Source organism: Dama dama, chromosome 19, assembly GCF_033118175.1.
Source record: "Dama dama isolate Ldn47 chromosome 19, ASM3311817v1, whole genome shotgun sequence".
Lineage (NCBI taxonomy): Eukaryota > Metazoa > Chordata > Mammalia > Artiodactyla > Cervidae > Dama > Dama dama.
In genome coordinates this window covers 48,359,264-48,375,904 of record NC_083699.1, presented here as the reverse complement: position 1 = coordinate 48,375,904, position 16,641 = coordinate 48,359,264, and the positions used below count along the sequence as shown (strand labels likewise).

Below are 16,641 nucleotides of genomic sequence, written 5' to 3'. Positions count from 1 at the left end.
TCTTTTCATTTCTTTAAAATTTTTATTGGAGTATAGTTGATTTAAAAGCATTGTGTTAGTTTCTGTGGTACAGCAGAGTGAATCAGCTATACATATACGTATAGCCACTCTTTTTTAGATTGTTTTCCCACATAGGTTATTACAAAATACTGAGTTCACTGTGCTGCACAATAGGGCCTTGTTAGTTACCTATTTTATATATAGTACTATATATGTGTCAGTCTCAACCTCCCAGGTCATCCCTCTACCCCTTTCCTCCCAGTCACCATAAGTTTGTTTTCTACATACCTGTGACTCTGTTTCTGTTTTATAAATAAGTTCATTTGTACCATTTTTTGATACTCCTTTTCTTCTTCCTCATGACTTCAACAAGCCTCCTCTCTGAGATGTCCTTGTTGATTCTTCTCTATAGAGATTCTTTTAGATTAATGGTCATTGTGGCTGATGGAGGTAATGGACAATGTAGAAAGAAGTGGTCAGGTGAAGAAATTATAATTCACACCGAAAGCTAAGTTACTGACACACATTTAGACAGCAAAAGTCAGACAGAATGGTATAGAAGAAGCTTAGAGTCTTCAGAGTTTTGAATTTGCAGAGCCAACTTTCAGGAAGCTACCTCTTCTGCTACTTTGTTTACAATTAGGACTTACTGCTGCAAATGTTTGGTCTTAGTAACTGCTTTATGATTCAAACAAGTAGACTTTCTGTAGATGGGGTTAACCGAAAACAAATAGTAGTTGTCTGTTCAAAGTGGCTTTAAAACACACAAACAACAAAATTCAGGCTTTTATTAATTAATAAATATTTTATTAATTTAAAATTTTAATTAGCAGTTTAATATTGTCAGCCACTTGAGTTTGAAATAACTGTATGTATAAGATTAAATTAAGATTTAGAGAAATAAAAGTAATTAGGTACCTTTTACTTCTAAACTGTTATAATTTATTCTAACATAGTCTTACTTGAGAAGTAACAATCCTCAGTCACATTTTATTATTTTTTTGGCCACGCCTTGTGGCTTGTGGCATCTTAGTTACCTGACAGGGATGGCACTTAAGCCCCAGCAGTGAAAATTCTGAGTCCTAACCACTGGACTGCCAGGGAATTCCCCTAACTCACTTTTAAACTGATTTCTGGGACTTCCCTGGCGGTCAAGTGGTTAAGATTTCACATGGTTTCAATCCCTAGTTGGGGATGGTTGAGGAACTAGGACCCCACATGCTGGGTGACAAAAAGAACCAAAAATCAAACAAAAAAAAGTAGTTTCTGATATGTTTACAACCACAGTCCTTTGCATATGCATTTACTGTCAGCTACTTCTTAATTAGGGCATATTCAATCTGCTTTAACCATAAAGCATACTTTTATTTGGGCTTCCTAGCATCCTTTCTTCCCCCATTTTGGGTGCTTTAAAGTATTTTTTATAAACCAAGAATATGAAGTATTTTTCAACTAAAATACTACTTTTTCTTGTGACCCACCATCCCACACATTTTGAGGGCTTGGTGGGAAAGCAGGTGTCTCCAAAGTAGTGATTTAACTTTCTACACACAGATTCCCGATTATGAAAGCATAATTTGCAGTTCATTTTTCTCTGCTCTAGGTTTCCTTATTGCTTTCTGTTCTTTCTTATTTATTTCTGATCTTTAAGCAAGTTTATCACTAGTACTAAAGTCTTTCTAAAAAGTGTCAGTATAGTTCTCATCAGCAGTCTTTCTGATCATGTCTAGAGGTTTCTTTTTGATCACCTTGGGTAATATATGCTATTGAAGGGTCTCTTTGGATTCTATCAAAGGAAGGTTACTTAAGCATCATACTGTAGACATAATCTATGATAAATATTCTGCATAATTATAATACTTTGATTAAAATGATCACTTTCTTAGATCCTATTTCAGCAAGTAGACCTTATGGAGCCAGAGGTGTTTGTGAAGGAAATAGATTTGAAAGTTACTTCTTCCTTGCAGTAAAGTGGATATAAACTTGTAATCATAGAAAGCTTAGTATTCATTAACACCTATTCCATTTTTAAAAAACAATCTTACTAAGGAATAATTACTTATCAAAATCCACTCACTTTAGGTGTACAACTCACTAAGTTTTAGTAAATGTACCAAGTTGTCAGCCACCACCATATTCTAGTTTTAGAACATTTCCATCATCCTCAGTAAGATCCCTCTCATGCCCATTTATAGTTAATTTACCATTTATAGTTAATTTACATTTGCACCCCAAGCCCCAGTCCACCACTAATCTATCTATATAGAGTTGCCTTTTCTGGACATTTTGTATAAATGCAGTCATACAGTATGTGATCTTTTGTGTCTGGCTTCTTTCACTTCATCTGTTTCTTCTGATGGTGTTTGCCAAATTGATACAATATCTTTCACAGGCTTCTGATGCCAGTTAATTTTCTCAATTTCTTTGGTTTTTCGGGTTTTGTAGTTCCTTCCTTCTTCCTTTTCCACTGTAACTTCATCAGTTCTTCTTTAATCTTCCTTTTTCTAGAATTTCAGTCTTCCACATAGATGTACCTAGTCAGGGTCCGTTCAGGAGAGAGACACCACACGACAATTTGAATAGGGAAAATTTAATATAAAGAATCATTAACTCTAGTGGGGGATTGAAGTAATGGGAGACTGGCTCATAAGGAGTAAAGAGAACTCTAAAGAATACAGGAATAGCAGATATAAGCAGTAGTCACCATCTCTAGGGCCGAAGTAGAGGCCACAAGGAGGGAATGTAGAAGAGGGCCATACCCCCAAGTCTGAGGTCCAGGCCTCCTTGCTCACTGGATGGTGGAGAAGTTCTCAGAAGCTGCAGAGCTGCCCTGAGAGTGTCAAGTGATGTTCATGAAAGCTGCCATGCCAACAGCCCTCACCAGGAAACCATTCTCTGGGGTGCTGGGGGAGGCTGCCCCCAGGGAGTGTTGTTCCTCAGAACTCAAGGGGTGTTGGGGGAAGGGGAAGTGGTTCATGGGAGGTACCAGGCCTACAGCACCTGCTCTGAAGCTTTCCCAGGAGGTGCAAGGGAAGCCATTTATGAAAAATACCACCGGTGGCACTCTGCTGCACAGCCTCTGAAGCCATGCTTACCCTGGGGAGTCACTTGCACTTTAGGAGTCTGCTTAGGGGAGCACACAGAAGCCGCGAGAGAAGCCGCTTCCTCCTCCAGTGTTTCTCCAGCGCCCTCTGCTGGCAAAGCCTCACTGTGTGCCAGCTGGCAGAAGAGGCGTGTTTTCAAGTCCAACTCCATTGTCACAGAGCAGACAAAAAGAAGGGCAGGTTTGGAGCCGAAAGGCAACGAAGAAGTTCATGAACTATATTTTTGGCAAGTTTAAAAATTATATCCAATTCAAGGTAATCGGTTGCTCCTCCCCACCCTTCCTCTTTTAATAATTTTTTTTCTCCTTCTAAGACAAGAGTAGTTGTGGTTCTCCATTTTAAAGTGTTTCCTCTTGAATCAGCAGTTGCAGAAAATTCATTAGAATTGGATTTCTGAATGTTGGGTATCCCCTTATCTGCTGAAAGGAAAACAGGTTGAAACCCACCATCAGATTGGCCAGTAAATTCTGAAGTTGACTGTCTTCTTGTGCCTTGCTTGTTTTATTTAAAAATGTGCAGATTTTGCCAGGGTACAGGATTTTAAGCATTTCTTCCCTGATCATTCCAATGCCCGTGTCTGGACATACAAAAATTCTTCTTATAACATGTCATTATTTTGTTGTTGTTTGCTTTTATATCGTTGAACTTACCCAGTCCGCAATAATAGCTTTATCCTATCTAAAGCATCAGAAACCCTTGAAATCATTAAAGAATTGATCAATTCTCCTTAAATAATTGATAAAACATTTCATAATTATGTTAACTTCCATTTGGAAGGAGAGCTTCTCAGACTTCATTCTAAAGTGCTCTCATTTGGGGTACATTTAACTCATTCAGTTGAGTAGCTTTCTTTTCTCTCTTTACTCCTTAATTATCTTAGACCCTGATCTACTTTTACCCAGATCTTCAGCTAGTGTTCCAACCACACTAAGCTAATCATCTGCTTGAATTGACTGGAGAGTGAGCAGGGTGCAGCAGAGGCCTAGTAACCACAAGGCTTTCATGGCACTGACCAGTGACAGGTGTGATGTCCCTTTGGTATCAGGCACTGCCTCTCTCTCTCCACTCTTGGGGTAAGATCCTCGCTTCCAAACTTGTGTAACCTTCTGCACTCTTGGAAATATTCATGATTAGCTAGGATATTACTGTACCTCTAGTAAAAATGAAGAAACAGGATTAAGTATGACTTCACTTTATTTTCCAAAGAAGGAAGACTTTTTCTCTCTCAAAGAATGTGAGGGTAAAGAACTGCTAAATAGATTTTATGAAGACAGTGGTTTCCAGCAACCATGAATTGTCCACCACCTCTCCTCTCTGGCATGCCATGTTTTCCTTAGTAGCCTGGCCCTCAGTAATCACTGTTAGCTCTTTACTCAAGGATATCTAAGATTTTCTCTTCTTTTTCCTTTTCTATCCTACACAGGCTGAAATTTGCTTTTTGCTTTGAGCCAATTATTTAGGAAATATTTTTTGAAAACCTATCATGTACAAAGCTCTTTGAGGGTTTTAAGGACAAGGCAAGACTTAGGTACAATCCAAGGCAGTTTAGTGTTACTCAGATCAGCGTTGTAAACCCAGTGGTCTATCAAGGTCTGCTATTACCTAGAATTTTTTCCCCTCCAATAGCACTATTTAGAGGGCTTCCTTGATAGCTCAATTGGTAAAGAATCTGCCTGCAATGCAGGAGACCCTGATCCGATTCCTGGGTCGGGAAGATCTGCTGGAGAAGGGATAGGCTACCCACTCCAGTGTTCTTGGGCTTTATTTAGAATGAAATACAGCACTATTTAGAATGGAATACAGACTAGCAGTATCTTGCGAACTGGATTTGAGTGGTGCAAATTCAGAGTATATGAAATACATGAACTTACTTGTTAAATAAAATAGGATTTATTATTTACTAGTCAAGGATTTTGTTACTGTCTTAAGTTTTTCTATGCTTAAGGAGCATATGAAAGCTGAGAGCTTTCAGTTTTCCTCTCTTGTACTTATAGCTTTGAAGCCTGGCCCTCAAGGCCAGAAATATTATTTGAGTATATGCTTGTATACAGAGCACTGTATTAAGTGTTTGGGGGCTAAACAGAAGAATTAGACATGATCTCATTTCCTCACAAGGAGATATTATAGTCTAGTGATCCATACAAATATATATGTGTACAGAGGAAACATGAAGAACAATTGAGCAACTCAAGTGCAGAGTGATGTCATTTAAGCCTGGTGCTCTATTTAGGGGCTTAAATGCAGTAGATTGGTCATTGTGTAGGTTTACTTAGGAAAAGGTCTTTTCATGAGGCATCAAAGGAAGCGAGGGATGAGACTTATCAGCACAGTCCTATTTCCATGACTTGAACAGGCTCTGTCTGCCTTTCTTGAACATGAATGCTATATTTCCTTCTCTCTATTAAAATTATTTGGGTAGATGAGATCTCTAGAGATTCAGTCATATCATTATTAGAAACCCTCTTCAAAATTCTTTATTGTAAATAGGCTTTGGAAAGTCTGCCATAGTTCCCCATGACTGTGTTTGCAAATTCTATAGTAAAGATCATGTTGAATAGCTCCATGAAAATGTGTTGTTTACCAGGCATCTCTAGGGAGTTGCCAAGCCATAGGGAAGTTCTTTTCTTCCCTGTGCCACCAGACAGGAAGGGAGTCTTTCCATGAAACTTTGTTAAGGACATGGAAGACTTCTCACATTCAGGGATGGTACCAATAGCAGTCAGATGTTAGAAGCAAAGTTTCGATTTCATGTACATTTAATGAGTAGGCTCTATGATCTAAATTCTGTTTTGGGTACTGATTCTGGCATTAAAAAAGAGCTCGACAGAGTTCTTACTTCTGAGAGTTTATCATTTAAGAGGGCTTGAAGTTTAGACGATTAAAGAAAAATTGGAGTAATTTGTCACTGCTTGTACAGAGTATGTCCCTGCTTGCCTTAGGATGCTTCATTTTTTCCTTCACTGCTTTGCACCAAATCAGAGTTTGTGTTTCCACCCGGATTTGTAGCCACTTTGACCTTCTCAGTGCTGTGTGTAATGTCACTAATTCAGCCTGGTGTGACTTGAACAGAGCCGAACTATCAATCGTATGTAGAGCTTCACCTGGACTCTGCTTCTTATCCTGCATAGAATGTGGCACCTTGCTGCCGCCCTGAATGCTTAGCTGGCAGTAGCTTGGACTGGTGTCCGTTATTATCCTTACCTCCTCCCTTTCCATTTCCTGTCCCCCTTTCCATTTCCTGTCCCCCTTAACTGTTGTTTCCATTTAGATGCTGACATCAGAAGGAGCACGCCCTCCCACAGCAAATCCTTCATTTCCTCTCAGTCCTTGTAAGTAGTTTTTTCTTTCTTTTTTTTTAAAATAAAACTTTGGGATATGTGGAGAAACAAACCCAGGTCTTGGCATATGGATGGGGTGGCGCCATCTGAATCCACAAAGAGGCAAGGTTAATGTGACCAGCCCGCCTGGTAGTGGTGAGCCAGGGAAAGAGAAGATTATGGGTTCAAACAGGGTGGGCTCTGGTGGAAGCGAAGCTTTCAATGTGGATTATTCCTTCTCTGATAAGTCTGATTATATCAGAGACCCCGAGAAGATGAGGTCTCGAAAGAGAGAACAGTGATCATGATATCTGACTCTGAAATCAAATTGAACAGGTTCCCCATAGTAGACTCAGCTAGAGGAGATAGAAGCTGACATGGGAGCAACAATAGTCTTTAGAGTCCACAGAGCAGTTTGACTCTCTCAACTTTGTAAACAGGTGTTGTCATTCCCATTTTGCAGTTAAAGAAATTGAAGTTTAGGGCTTCCCTGGAGGTCCAGTGGTTAAGACCCCACACTTCCAATGCAGAGGGCATGGGTTCAATCCCTGGTCAGGAAACTTAAGATCCCACATGCTGTGTGGTGTGGCCTCCAAAAAAGAAAAGTTTAGAGAAAGGATTTGACATAGAATTCTTAACCAGCATTGTCATGAATGCTAGTAAATGGTACCTGAGCCTAAGTCTTAGAACTCTGTGTGGACCGTTGTGTTTTCCACTGTACATACAAGTCTGAAAATGATGAGAAAGAAAGCTCTGTGGCCTGGGGTGGCTGTGAGTGTTCTCTCAGCCTGGACATCACTGTGTAAGGTGTCGGGTCCTACGGGGGGGCTCCCGTCCTCCTGTCTTCTCTGCTCAGTCTTCCTTGACTCTCTCCACTTCAGCTCCCACTGCCTCCTGCACTCCACGTCTGCTGAGGCCGTGGCCATGGGGCTCCTGAAGCAGTTTGAGGGGATGCAGCTCCCCGCCGCCTCGGAGCTGGAGTGGCTTGTTCCAGAGCACGATGCCCCTCAGAAGGTCGGTTCTTCAACTCTTTTTCTCTACCCACTGCCCAGCCCCAGGAGGCTGTGAGCCTTCCTGATATTGTTCTCCTTTGTCATCTGTCCACTGTTTAGCATGAATGTTTGTGTTTCCTTCCTGACTCGTAGAAGCCCTTCACTGCAAATGTGTGGAATGAATAAATGAAGGCATGTGTGCATGCTTGTCTTGGGCTTCCCAGGGTTGCACTAGTGGTAAAGAACCCACCTGCCAATACAGAAGACATAAGAGACACAGGTTCGATCCCTGGGTCAGGAAGATCCCCTGGAGGAGGGCATGGCAACCCACTCCAGTATTCTTACCTGGAGAATCCCATGGACAGAGGAGCCTGGCGGGCTGCAATCCATAGGGTCTTAAAGAGTCAAGACATGACTGAAGCGACTTAACTCATGTGCATGCCTGCCTACGTGCCTGTGCATGTAGATAGCAGCTCCTTCACTGTCGTTACCCCACATGACTGCTCACTAGGCCTGGGGGCAGCACACCTGACCTGTGACCGCCTTGAGACACTGGAAGAGTGTCTTAAAGAACTGAAAAACGGTTCTTCTTTGCTCTACAGTTGAATAAGGCATGAAGCACCCTGGCATACCAGGAGGCCCAGGGTGGGTTCAGGGACAGCATTAGCGAGAGGTGCCACCAACTGGGATGCTGTTTCTATTCCTTTTGATTCTTGAAACCCAAGGCCCTCACTTCTAAGAGCCTGGTCCCTTGTTTATTTTGAGGCCAAGTTCCCATGAAGCCCTTGCTTAGGTGTTTCTGAAAAGTCTGTCATTAATTGTGTTTCTGTCGTGGCCAGAAGGGTCAGTGTGTGTGTTCCCCAGACTGTCCATGGAAGATCACCCTGTGCTTTTCTCCTCCAGCTCCTGCCCATCCCTGACTCACTGCCCATCTCCCCAGATGACGGGCAGCACGCTGACATCTACAAGCTGCGTATCCGCGTGCGCGGCAACCTGGAGTGGGCGCCACCCCGGCCACAGATAATTTTTAATGTTCATCCAGCCCCAACGTGAGTAGTCAGGGGCTGTGCCCTTTGGAAAACAGATACTTTCCCTGTGGATTGTCAGAACTGTCTCCTTACCCTCTTCTCTCTACCTGCAGCTGTACCTCCCACTCAGTTCTAAAAGACCAAAGGAGACGATTATCCTTCTTGTCTGCAAGTTTTACTCTTAGACCTCCCATTCTTTCCCAGAGCTAACTGGAAAAGAGGTCATTTATCACTGGTCTCCCAACCTGTTGCCTTCCTCCCAATAGTTTTATGAGCTGTTTTGTTCCCCCTTCTCTTAAGATGGATGGATGCTTTTCTTTCCTTTTCTCTCCTCTTTATTTGTCATCTCTTACATTTGTACAGAAAGTGTGGTTCATTATTGGCGAGAGTCACTGCCTAGGCCTAAATTCTAACCTTGCCATCCTTGCTTTGAATTGGCTGTCCCAATAGGCTTGTTTTGTTCAACTCTTAAAAAAAAATAGGTGAATTTCCCTCCCTTCCCAGCTTCCGGGAGCCCTGTGTTTGCATCCTCACCCTGTACATCTCAGAGCCCTCATACAGCTGGTATCTGCCAACCCCTCTCCTTCCCCTTCCTTCAGGAGGAAAATCGCCGTGGCCAAGCAGAATTACCGCTGCGCAGGCTGCGGCATCCGGACTGATCCTGGTGAGTGTCTTCTCTGACCCTCATGCTGCCTTCAAGGACTTCACCCTCTCACACACGTGGGCAAGGGAGCTGGTCAGAGAGGCAGTTAGAGGAGGTAACAGCACAGAACTGGGGAAAGAAAAAGAAGGGGCCTAGCAGAGGGAAGGGGTAGTACCAGGCAAGAACACAGGTAATCAGAGGAAAATGGTTTCTAGAAGCCCATTACCAGAGAAAATTGTGTACAATAAGTCCCCTACACAGAAGCCTTCGAGTTGTGAACTTTCAAAGGTGTAAACACATGTTCACATGTCCAAGCACAGAAGTTCGTGTGTCTGGTGTACATTGTCACATGCGTGCTTGCTCTACAAGTGGTGTGCTTCTGGGTGCTTTACTGTTCAGTACTGTATAGAGTGAGTTTCCCTGGTGACTCAGCAGCAAAGACTCGGACTGCCAATGCAGGAGACTCGGACTCGATCCTTGGGTTGGGAAGATCCCCTGGAGAAGGGCATGGCAACTCACTCCAGTATTCTTGCCTGGGAAATCCCATGGACAGAGGAGCCTGGTGGGCTAAGTGAGTGGGGTCACAAAGAGTTGGATGTGACTGAGTGACTAAACAGCAACAACTATATAGAGTACAGTAGTACAATGTCTTTACTTTAAGCCCAGGAAGTCCAGAAGCAAGCGCAAAAGCAGCAGTATATAGCTGATTGTGTTAGTTGGATACCTTGGCTAACTTTGTTGAGCTTATGAACAAGTTGAACTTATGAATGTACTCTCAGAATGGAACTTGTTTGTATGTAGGGGACTTACTATACTCTCAGCCAGGTTGTTAGAGACTGGATCTTCCCAATTTGGCAGCGTTTGTTTCCTCAGTGGCCTCCAGTCTGGGACACAGAAACCACAGGCCTCACTGTATGGGTTTCTGCTAGCTTGGGGACTCAGACAGAGGTGGTTGGAGTCCACTGACCTGCCCTCCTTCCTTCTAATTCAAAAGAAACAGCAAGGCCACCTCACCAGCTTATAGTTGGGAAAGCCGCCTCTAACCTTTTGACCTTCTGTTTTTTTTCAGATTACATCAAGCGGCTGCGGTACTGTGAGTACTTGGGCAAGTACTTCTGTCAGTGCTGCCACGAGAATGCCCAGATGGTTATCCCCAGCCGCATTCTGCGCAAGTGGGATTTCAGCAAGTACTACGTCAGCAATTTCTCCAAGGACCTGCTCATTAAGATCTGGAACGACCCTCTCTTCAATGTGCAGGACATCAACAGTGCCCTCTATAGGAAGGTCAAGCTGCTCAATCACGTCCGGGTAAGACCCTCAGAAAGGTCACAACACAGATTACCCTCTGTTCTTAGAGGTTTCCCAAGACCACCACAATCCTCTCTGTTGCCATGCAGAGCTGTAATCATCTTATCATTCTCGCTCTCTCTATGCACTTTCTCTTGCCATTTCCAAAGCGTCTAGTTAAGTCTCAAACCTGGCAAGGCAGCTCTAGAGTTATAGATAGCACTTGATGGCAAAAGCAGGATTTCTCCCCTTCACTGAAAATATCAAGTGAACAGAGAAGAGGGTATCAGGCCAAAAAGTTTGGATTCTAGATTTTTCAGCGGCTCCCAGCTATGTATGTAATTTGGGCAGACCTAGCAGAGGGCCTTCCCTGACTGGGGGTTACTTTGAGCATATTGTTGAGCATATAGAGAAAGTTCCGGCTCTGGTTACTGCATGCAAGCCTTCTAGACCTGCAGGGTTTAAAGGCACTTTCTTTCTAATGGTTGTTTCCGTCTCTTTCATACCCCCTCCAACTTCCCCACCCACCCCCACAACACCCTTCTCTTCAGTTGCTGCGGATCCAGCTCTATCACATGAAGAACATGTTCAAGACCTGCCGACTGGCCAAAGAGTAAGTCTTGATGGAGGCCACAGACTTCTGGGTCAGTCAGTGTCTCTGGAAGAAACGTGTCCCAGCAGTTGGCCCTTGTTATGTGAAGCAGGATACTAGGGGGATGATGCAGAAAATTCTAGAAATAGTAAACTAAGAAGCCTAGAGCAGTAACTATGTATCCTTCTCTCTGGAAGGGGAACTCTGGTTATTCCATCCAGGGTCAGCCCACCACACTTGGCAAGCTGACCCGAGTCACTCTGCAGAAGGGTGTAGAAGTCACTTCACCCTCCAGATGCCTGGTTGTGGGGAGGGTTGGGTAGCCTGGGTGGGCTGGGTGTTACCCACCCTCATTATCTCTAGGACCCTTCTCATCCCTAACCAGCTTCTGCTTCTTCTCTGATGGACCACACAGAGCATTCATTCTTTGCTTCTGCCCACTTCCCCTCATTTCCTGCAGCCTTCTGGATGCCTTTGACACCGTTCCAGGCCACCTGACGGAGGATCTCCACCTGTACTCATTGAATGACCTGACTGCCACCAGGAAGGGGGAGCTGGGGCCCCGGCTTGCTGAGCTCACCAGGGCAGGGGCTGCCCATGTAGAGCGATGTGTGGTAAGAAACTCTTGCTGTAGTACACTGCAGGGCCCTTGCTTACGGATGTGAAGAGGAGCATGGGTCCAGGGTTCATGCTGTTGAGTTCCAGGAACTGAGTTGGCCTGTTAACACTGTGAGAGAAACTGCACAGGCTTGCTCTCCCCTGGGTTGATGAACAGCTAAATCATCCAGATCTAAGGAATCTAGAATTAGAAGAGGATGTGGTGTTGGCATTTCTCCTGGGAAACGGGCAGGACTAAGTGGGTCTTCACTAAAGAGCTGCCATGATGTGGGAGGAGGACCCTGGATTAGACTTGGAGAAGGACAGGGTCTTGGCTGAGCATTTTCAGTCACTATGACCACAGAAAATACCACGGGAAGATCCCCAGAGAAGGGAATGGCAATTCACTCCAGTATTCTTGCCTGGAGAATGCCATGAGCAGAGGAGCCTGGTGGGCTGCAGTCCATGGGGTGGCAAGAATTGGACACAACTTAGCGACTAAGCCACCACCACCGCTGTGTAAACTTAAATATTCTGTAGATGCAAGTTATTATTGTTCCTGATCTATCCAACATACCAGAAATTCCATTTTTAGAATTCCCTGTCTTAGACTATGTCCAGGCTGTGTTCCTGTGTCCCAGAATTAGAGCTTAAAATGGGGCACATGTAGAGCTCCTGTGTAGCAGGGGAAATTGGAAAGACTTCACTATAACCTGGCCCAAGGCTAGATATTATTTTGGAAAACTTTCCTCGCCTTTACAGTTCATCTTAATTGGTTGTGGTTCCCATTTCAAAATAATTTTTACTTTAAGAAGCCCTTTGTGGCCCCATTCCTTCCTTCTTGTCATCTCTTTTGAGAACCACTCTTGTGACTGGAGTTTCTCAAACTCCTGCCTTTCTCGTCTCCGTCTTAAAACTTGGTCCGACACTGCCCAGCCTGGGCCCAGTTTGGCTGTCACGCTAAGTCCAGCTCCAGTCTCTTTCCTGAAGGTGGGAGAACACTTTGGAGCCCCTCACGCGTTGTGCTCAGTTGCTCCAGTCATATTCAACTCTTTGAGACCCCCATGGGATTTTCCCAGCAAGAATACTAGAGTGGGTTGCCGTGCCCTCCTCCAGGGGACCTTCCCGACCCAGGCATTGCACCTGTTTCTCCTGTGTCTCCTGCACTGCAGGTGGATTCTTTACCACTGAGCCACCAGGGAAGCCCTTAGAGCCCCTCAAGTCTTTGTATTTTGCTCCTCGCCCCACTTGTATTCACCCTCTTGGCCAGTTCCTGGTGAATTTTGCCTCCTTTTGCTGCCTGTCTGTTTCCTCCCTAGCTCTGCCAAGCCAAGGGCTTCATCTGTGAGTTCTGCCAGAATGAGGATGACATCATCTTCCCCTTTGAGCTCCACAAGTGCCGGATCTGTGAAGGTGAGAGCTGGTGCCCAGCATGGGGTCAGCCATCAAGATAGAGCACAGGGTTTATTCATTTCCCGTCAGCTGCCCCTGCTAACAGAAGCTGGGTTTGGTTCAGCAGCGCCCTGTGTCTCGCCACAGGTACACTAAGCCATGGTGGTGAGAAGGGTCCTGGCAGTGACTTGCTTCCAGCCTGAGATGACACAGATTGTTCTCTTCTCTCTCCCCTTCCCAACCTGAACAGAGTGTAAAGCGTGCTACCATAAAACTTGCTTCAAGTCTGGGAGCTGTCCCCGCTGTGAGCGGCTGCAGGCCCGGAGGGAGCTGCTGGCCAAGCAGAGCCTGGAGTCCTACATGTCAGACTACGAGGAGGAACCCACCGAGGCCTTGGCCCTGGAGGCCACCGACCTGGAGACCACCTGAGAAAGCACCGAACGCGCTCTTTCTAGGGGCGAGGGTCACATAGTGCGGAACTGAGCCACCCTCCTAAGGACGTTCCCCACTTGGTTTTATTTTTTTTTTAACTATTATCATCATTATTAATTTTTATGACCTGTCTAGTGTCCATATATTCAACCTTACATAGGTTGGTGGGGTCCAGTCTGTTGTGAGAATTTGCAGGTACCAAGCATTTCCATCAGAACTGACACTTGGGTCCCTAAGTGAAGCTTCCAGTGCCTCTGTTAGGGGAGTGGACAGTGAGACCCAGTTCTTCCGATACCCATGGCCTTCTCCACTTGGACCAGCTGGTTTCAGCTGCATCTCAAGAATCATTTCCAGTTTTATTTTGTTTTAATTTTGGAGCTTCTGAGCCAGGCCTTTCTCAGCGAACTCACTTCTCCTTTGCTGCTGAAACAGGAGGGTGGAGTTTTCTCTCTCCCAGTCCTGGAAAAGGGTCAGACCCTGAGGAGAAGCATCAGAGAATGGGACTGCGTCGTGGGCATTCTTATGTAGGTGCTTCTTAGGCCATAAAAACAGTGTTACTGCTACCTTGAACTCTTCAGACACCTCAAAGAGGCAGTCATAACTTTCTTATAGGCATAGATGATATCACAGGCTGACTTTCTTTATCTACCCTGGGGGACTTGACACCAAGACCAGAATTGATGCTTAGACCAGGACTATTTCAAGCATAAGTGAGGCCACAACTCTTGTTTAAGGAGCATTTGTTCAGTCAGAGGAGCTGTTGGCTTCCTCTTGGGTGATAAGGTCCCTTTTAGCCAACATAGCTCTGGTGCAGGTTTGACCTTTCAAGCTCAGACAAGTCCCTGGTGCCATCTTAAATTGAGGACAGAAGCCCCATCCAGCATCTCATCCGTGGGTCTCTTGCCACTGTGTCCTCTGTTAGGAGGTCACTGCAGTTCTGAGCAGAAGCCTGGCCCAACTCCGTGCTCTTCCTTCCCTCTTGCAGTGGGGCTGGGACCCTCCCCAGTGTCTGAGCTCCTGGCTTAGTTTCTTATGTCAAAGTTGAGGTGAAAGCTTCCTGCTATTAGTGGTGTTAAAAGACTTGATAGTTTGTGGCTGTGAACATGAATGTTCCTCTGTTCTTAAGATAACAAGAACCTTTATGCCAATTATGCACTTAACTCTTTAGCCTGGTGATGGTAGTATATGCAGTCATCCTTATTACTAATTTTAACACACAACCACACCCTTTTTTAATGTGTGTTTTGATGGGAAAAGTTTTTGAAGGGACCGTATATATGTTTGTGGTATTCTTTAAGTTGCTGTAGCTCCTGACCTGTATGTAAGGCACTGGTCAGGGTCACAGCTCCAAGGGTCGGCAGCTCTGTGAACTAAAGCCCACAGCATTTTAGTTCTGGGACTCTCTTCTTCCTGGGCACCTGTCTTTCCATAGTTGGTTGCTAGTAGGAAAAAAACCTGCTGTGGGCACTGCCCCAGGAAGCTGAACAGAAAGTTGCACATGGTTGGTGGAAGCTGCTGAGTGTCTGAGTCGGAGGCAACCAGGAATGTCACTGGAAGTAGTGGGGGCAGTAAAGTAAGAGAGCTGGGGCTCCACCAGGACAGGAGGGAGCGGGAAGAAGCTGATGTCTGGCGTTCGTCCCTCTGCCTTGGACTTGGGATCTGAAGGCCACGTCAGGCTGGAAGACCCCGAGGCTGTTCTCCCTTCAGTTCATGGCAGGGGCAAAGGGGCTGTGAAAGCCAAGGCCTCCAGCCCAGCCCAGTGTTGAAGGGCAGACTAGAAATTCCCTGGTCCATCAAGGAGCTTTGGAGTGACCTTGTGAAACTCTAGTCTCACTGAGAATTAGGCCTCAGATTCAGACTAAGGTGTTTGTGAAAATGGTGACCTCTACTTCCAGTTCTGATTTAAATCGAAAATCCAGCTCCTTACTCCAAGTCACTACACTGGAGGAGAGATGTCCTCTCGTTACTGTCGTGTGTGTTTCATGTAGCACAGGATGAAAGGATGGAAGACGCTGACACTTTCTAAAGCTGAGCTCAGCAATCTTACATGCTCCTGGGTTTTCACTTATTTTTTTTTTCTCCAGCTCCCCAACCCCATCCCTCTAAGTTGCACATCTGTTTTAGTGACCCTGACGTTGCTCTCCTCACTGTCCAGATACCCATTTATTTATTTATTTGAGAGTAGGGGGAGAGAGGAAAGAGGATGGGGTGTTTTGAAAGCACTTTGCAACTTATCAGTATCTGAAAATCCCCGCTGTTGTGGGGAGAAGCTTTGAATGCACTGCAGAGAGTTCCTTCTGAGAGAAATAGGAGGGAAGACTTGTTCTTTTCTATAAATAAAGGGAAAAAAAACTTTGCTTGCAAGGTGGAGACAAGATTCAAGGCATAGCAGAAGAGTGGAAGGCAGATATTTTCCACTTAAATGAGGCTGTTATTAATTCTCTCTACCAAGGCTTTAGTGCTTTTGTTGAATTCACGTAAAAGGAGCAAGAGTCTAAATAGAGATGTGCTCGTGTGTGTACAACTCGTGTTCCAAACTGAGTTTCTCCTTGCTGTAATTCATACACAGCCTAACATTTCATTGTCATCTTTAATAAACTAAGGAAATGAAATTCTGCTTTTTATTTGCCTATCTTGACTATCAGGAAATGGTATTGAGTGTCCACTGTAAAGTGGACATGTTGGAAAATTCAGGAAATTTCTGTTATGATGCAAAGAAAACTGTACCTTACAAGTCAGGAAAAGTGGGTTGGAATGCTTTGTCACTGATTAGCCACGTAACCTTGAGCAGAACAATTCACCATCCTAGATGTCTATGTCTTTGTGTATAGTTTGTAGCACTTTACAATGCATGGGGTGTGCCCACTACTGGTCCCCTTGGTATAACAGCCCCTTGAGGCGAGGTAAATCTTCCTCTCCACAGTCTGAGTTGTCTTAGGTGCTTCAGTCCCCACTTCTGTGAACAACCCTCTCTTTCATGCTCCTGGCCTGCTGGAGCTCCAGTTACACCCTGCAGCTTTGTGAACATTTCCCCTTCCGTGTCCTTTGGTCAGCTCCAGCCGGTATGTCTAAAGCCAATGTAAATATCATATTTCCTCAAACCTAACCGTTAGTCACCCTGGTTTGAAAATTAATTTCCTCCTCTCTGAGTCAGGTGGCATTTCTGACTAGGAAAGCAGTGTCTCCTCACCACCTGTTGTCACATTGTGGTGACTTTTCTCTTTAAAATAAATCTCATTCCTTTTCTACCACTAGCA

The 16,641-nt window shown here is 44.8% G+C and overlaps 1 protein-coding gene across 4 annotated transcripts in view; it reads left to right on the top strand.

The window, feature by feature from the left end:
- The window catches only part of RUBCN (rubicon autophagy regulator), a 50,173-nt gene extending 34,177 nt beyond the window's left edge, over positions 1-15,996 (top strand). For all 4 annotated transcript variants that reach the window (XM_061166951.1, XM_061166950.1, XM_061166949.1 and 1 more), the window contains 9 exons: positions 6,373-6,433; positions 7,303-7,435; positions 8,317-8,462; positions 9,041-9,105; positions 10,154-10,392; positions 10,923-10,984; positions 11,424-11,577; positions 12,880-12,973; positions 13,203-15,996. In XM_061166951.1, the coding sequence (XP_061022934.1) occupies positions 6,373-6,433; positions 7,303-7,435; positions 8,317-8,462; positions 9,041-9,105; positions 10,154-10,392; positions 10,923-10,984; positions 11,424-11,577; positions 12,880-12,973; positions 13,203-13,381 (1,133 nt within the window). In that variant the 3' untranslated portion in view covers positions 13,382-15,996. The remainder of the gene's footprint in view (positions 1-6,372; positions 6,434-7,302; positions 7,436-8,316; positions 8,463-9,040; positions 9,106-10,153; positions 10,393-10,922; positions 10,985-11,423; positions 11,578-12,879; positions 12,974-13,202) is intronic.
- Positions 15,997-16,641: the final 645 nt, after the last annotated feature.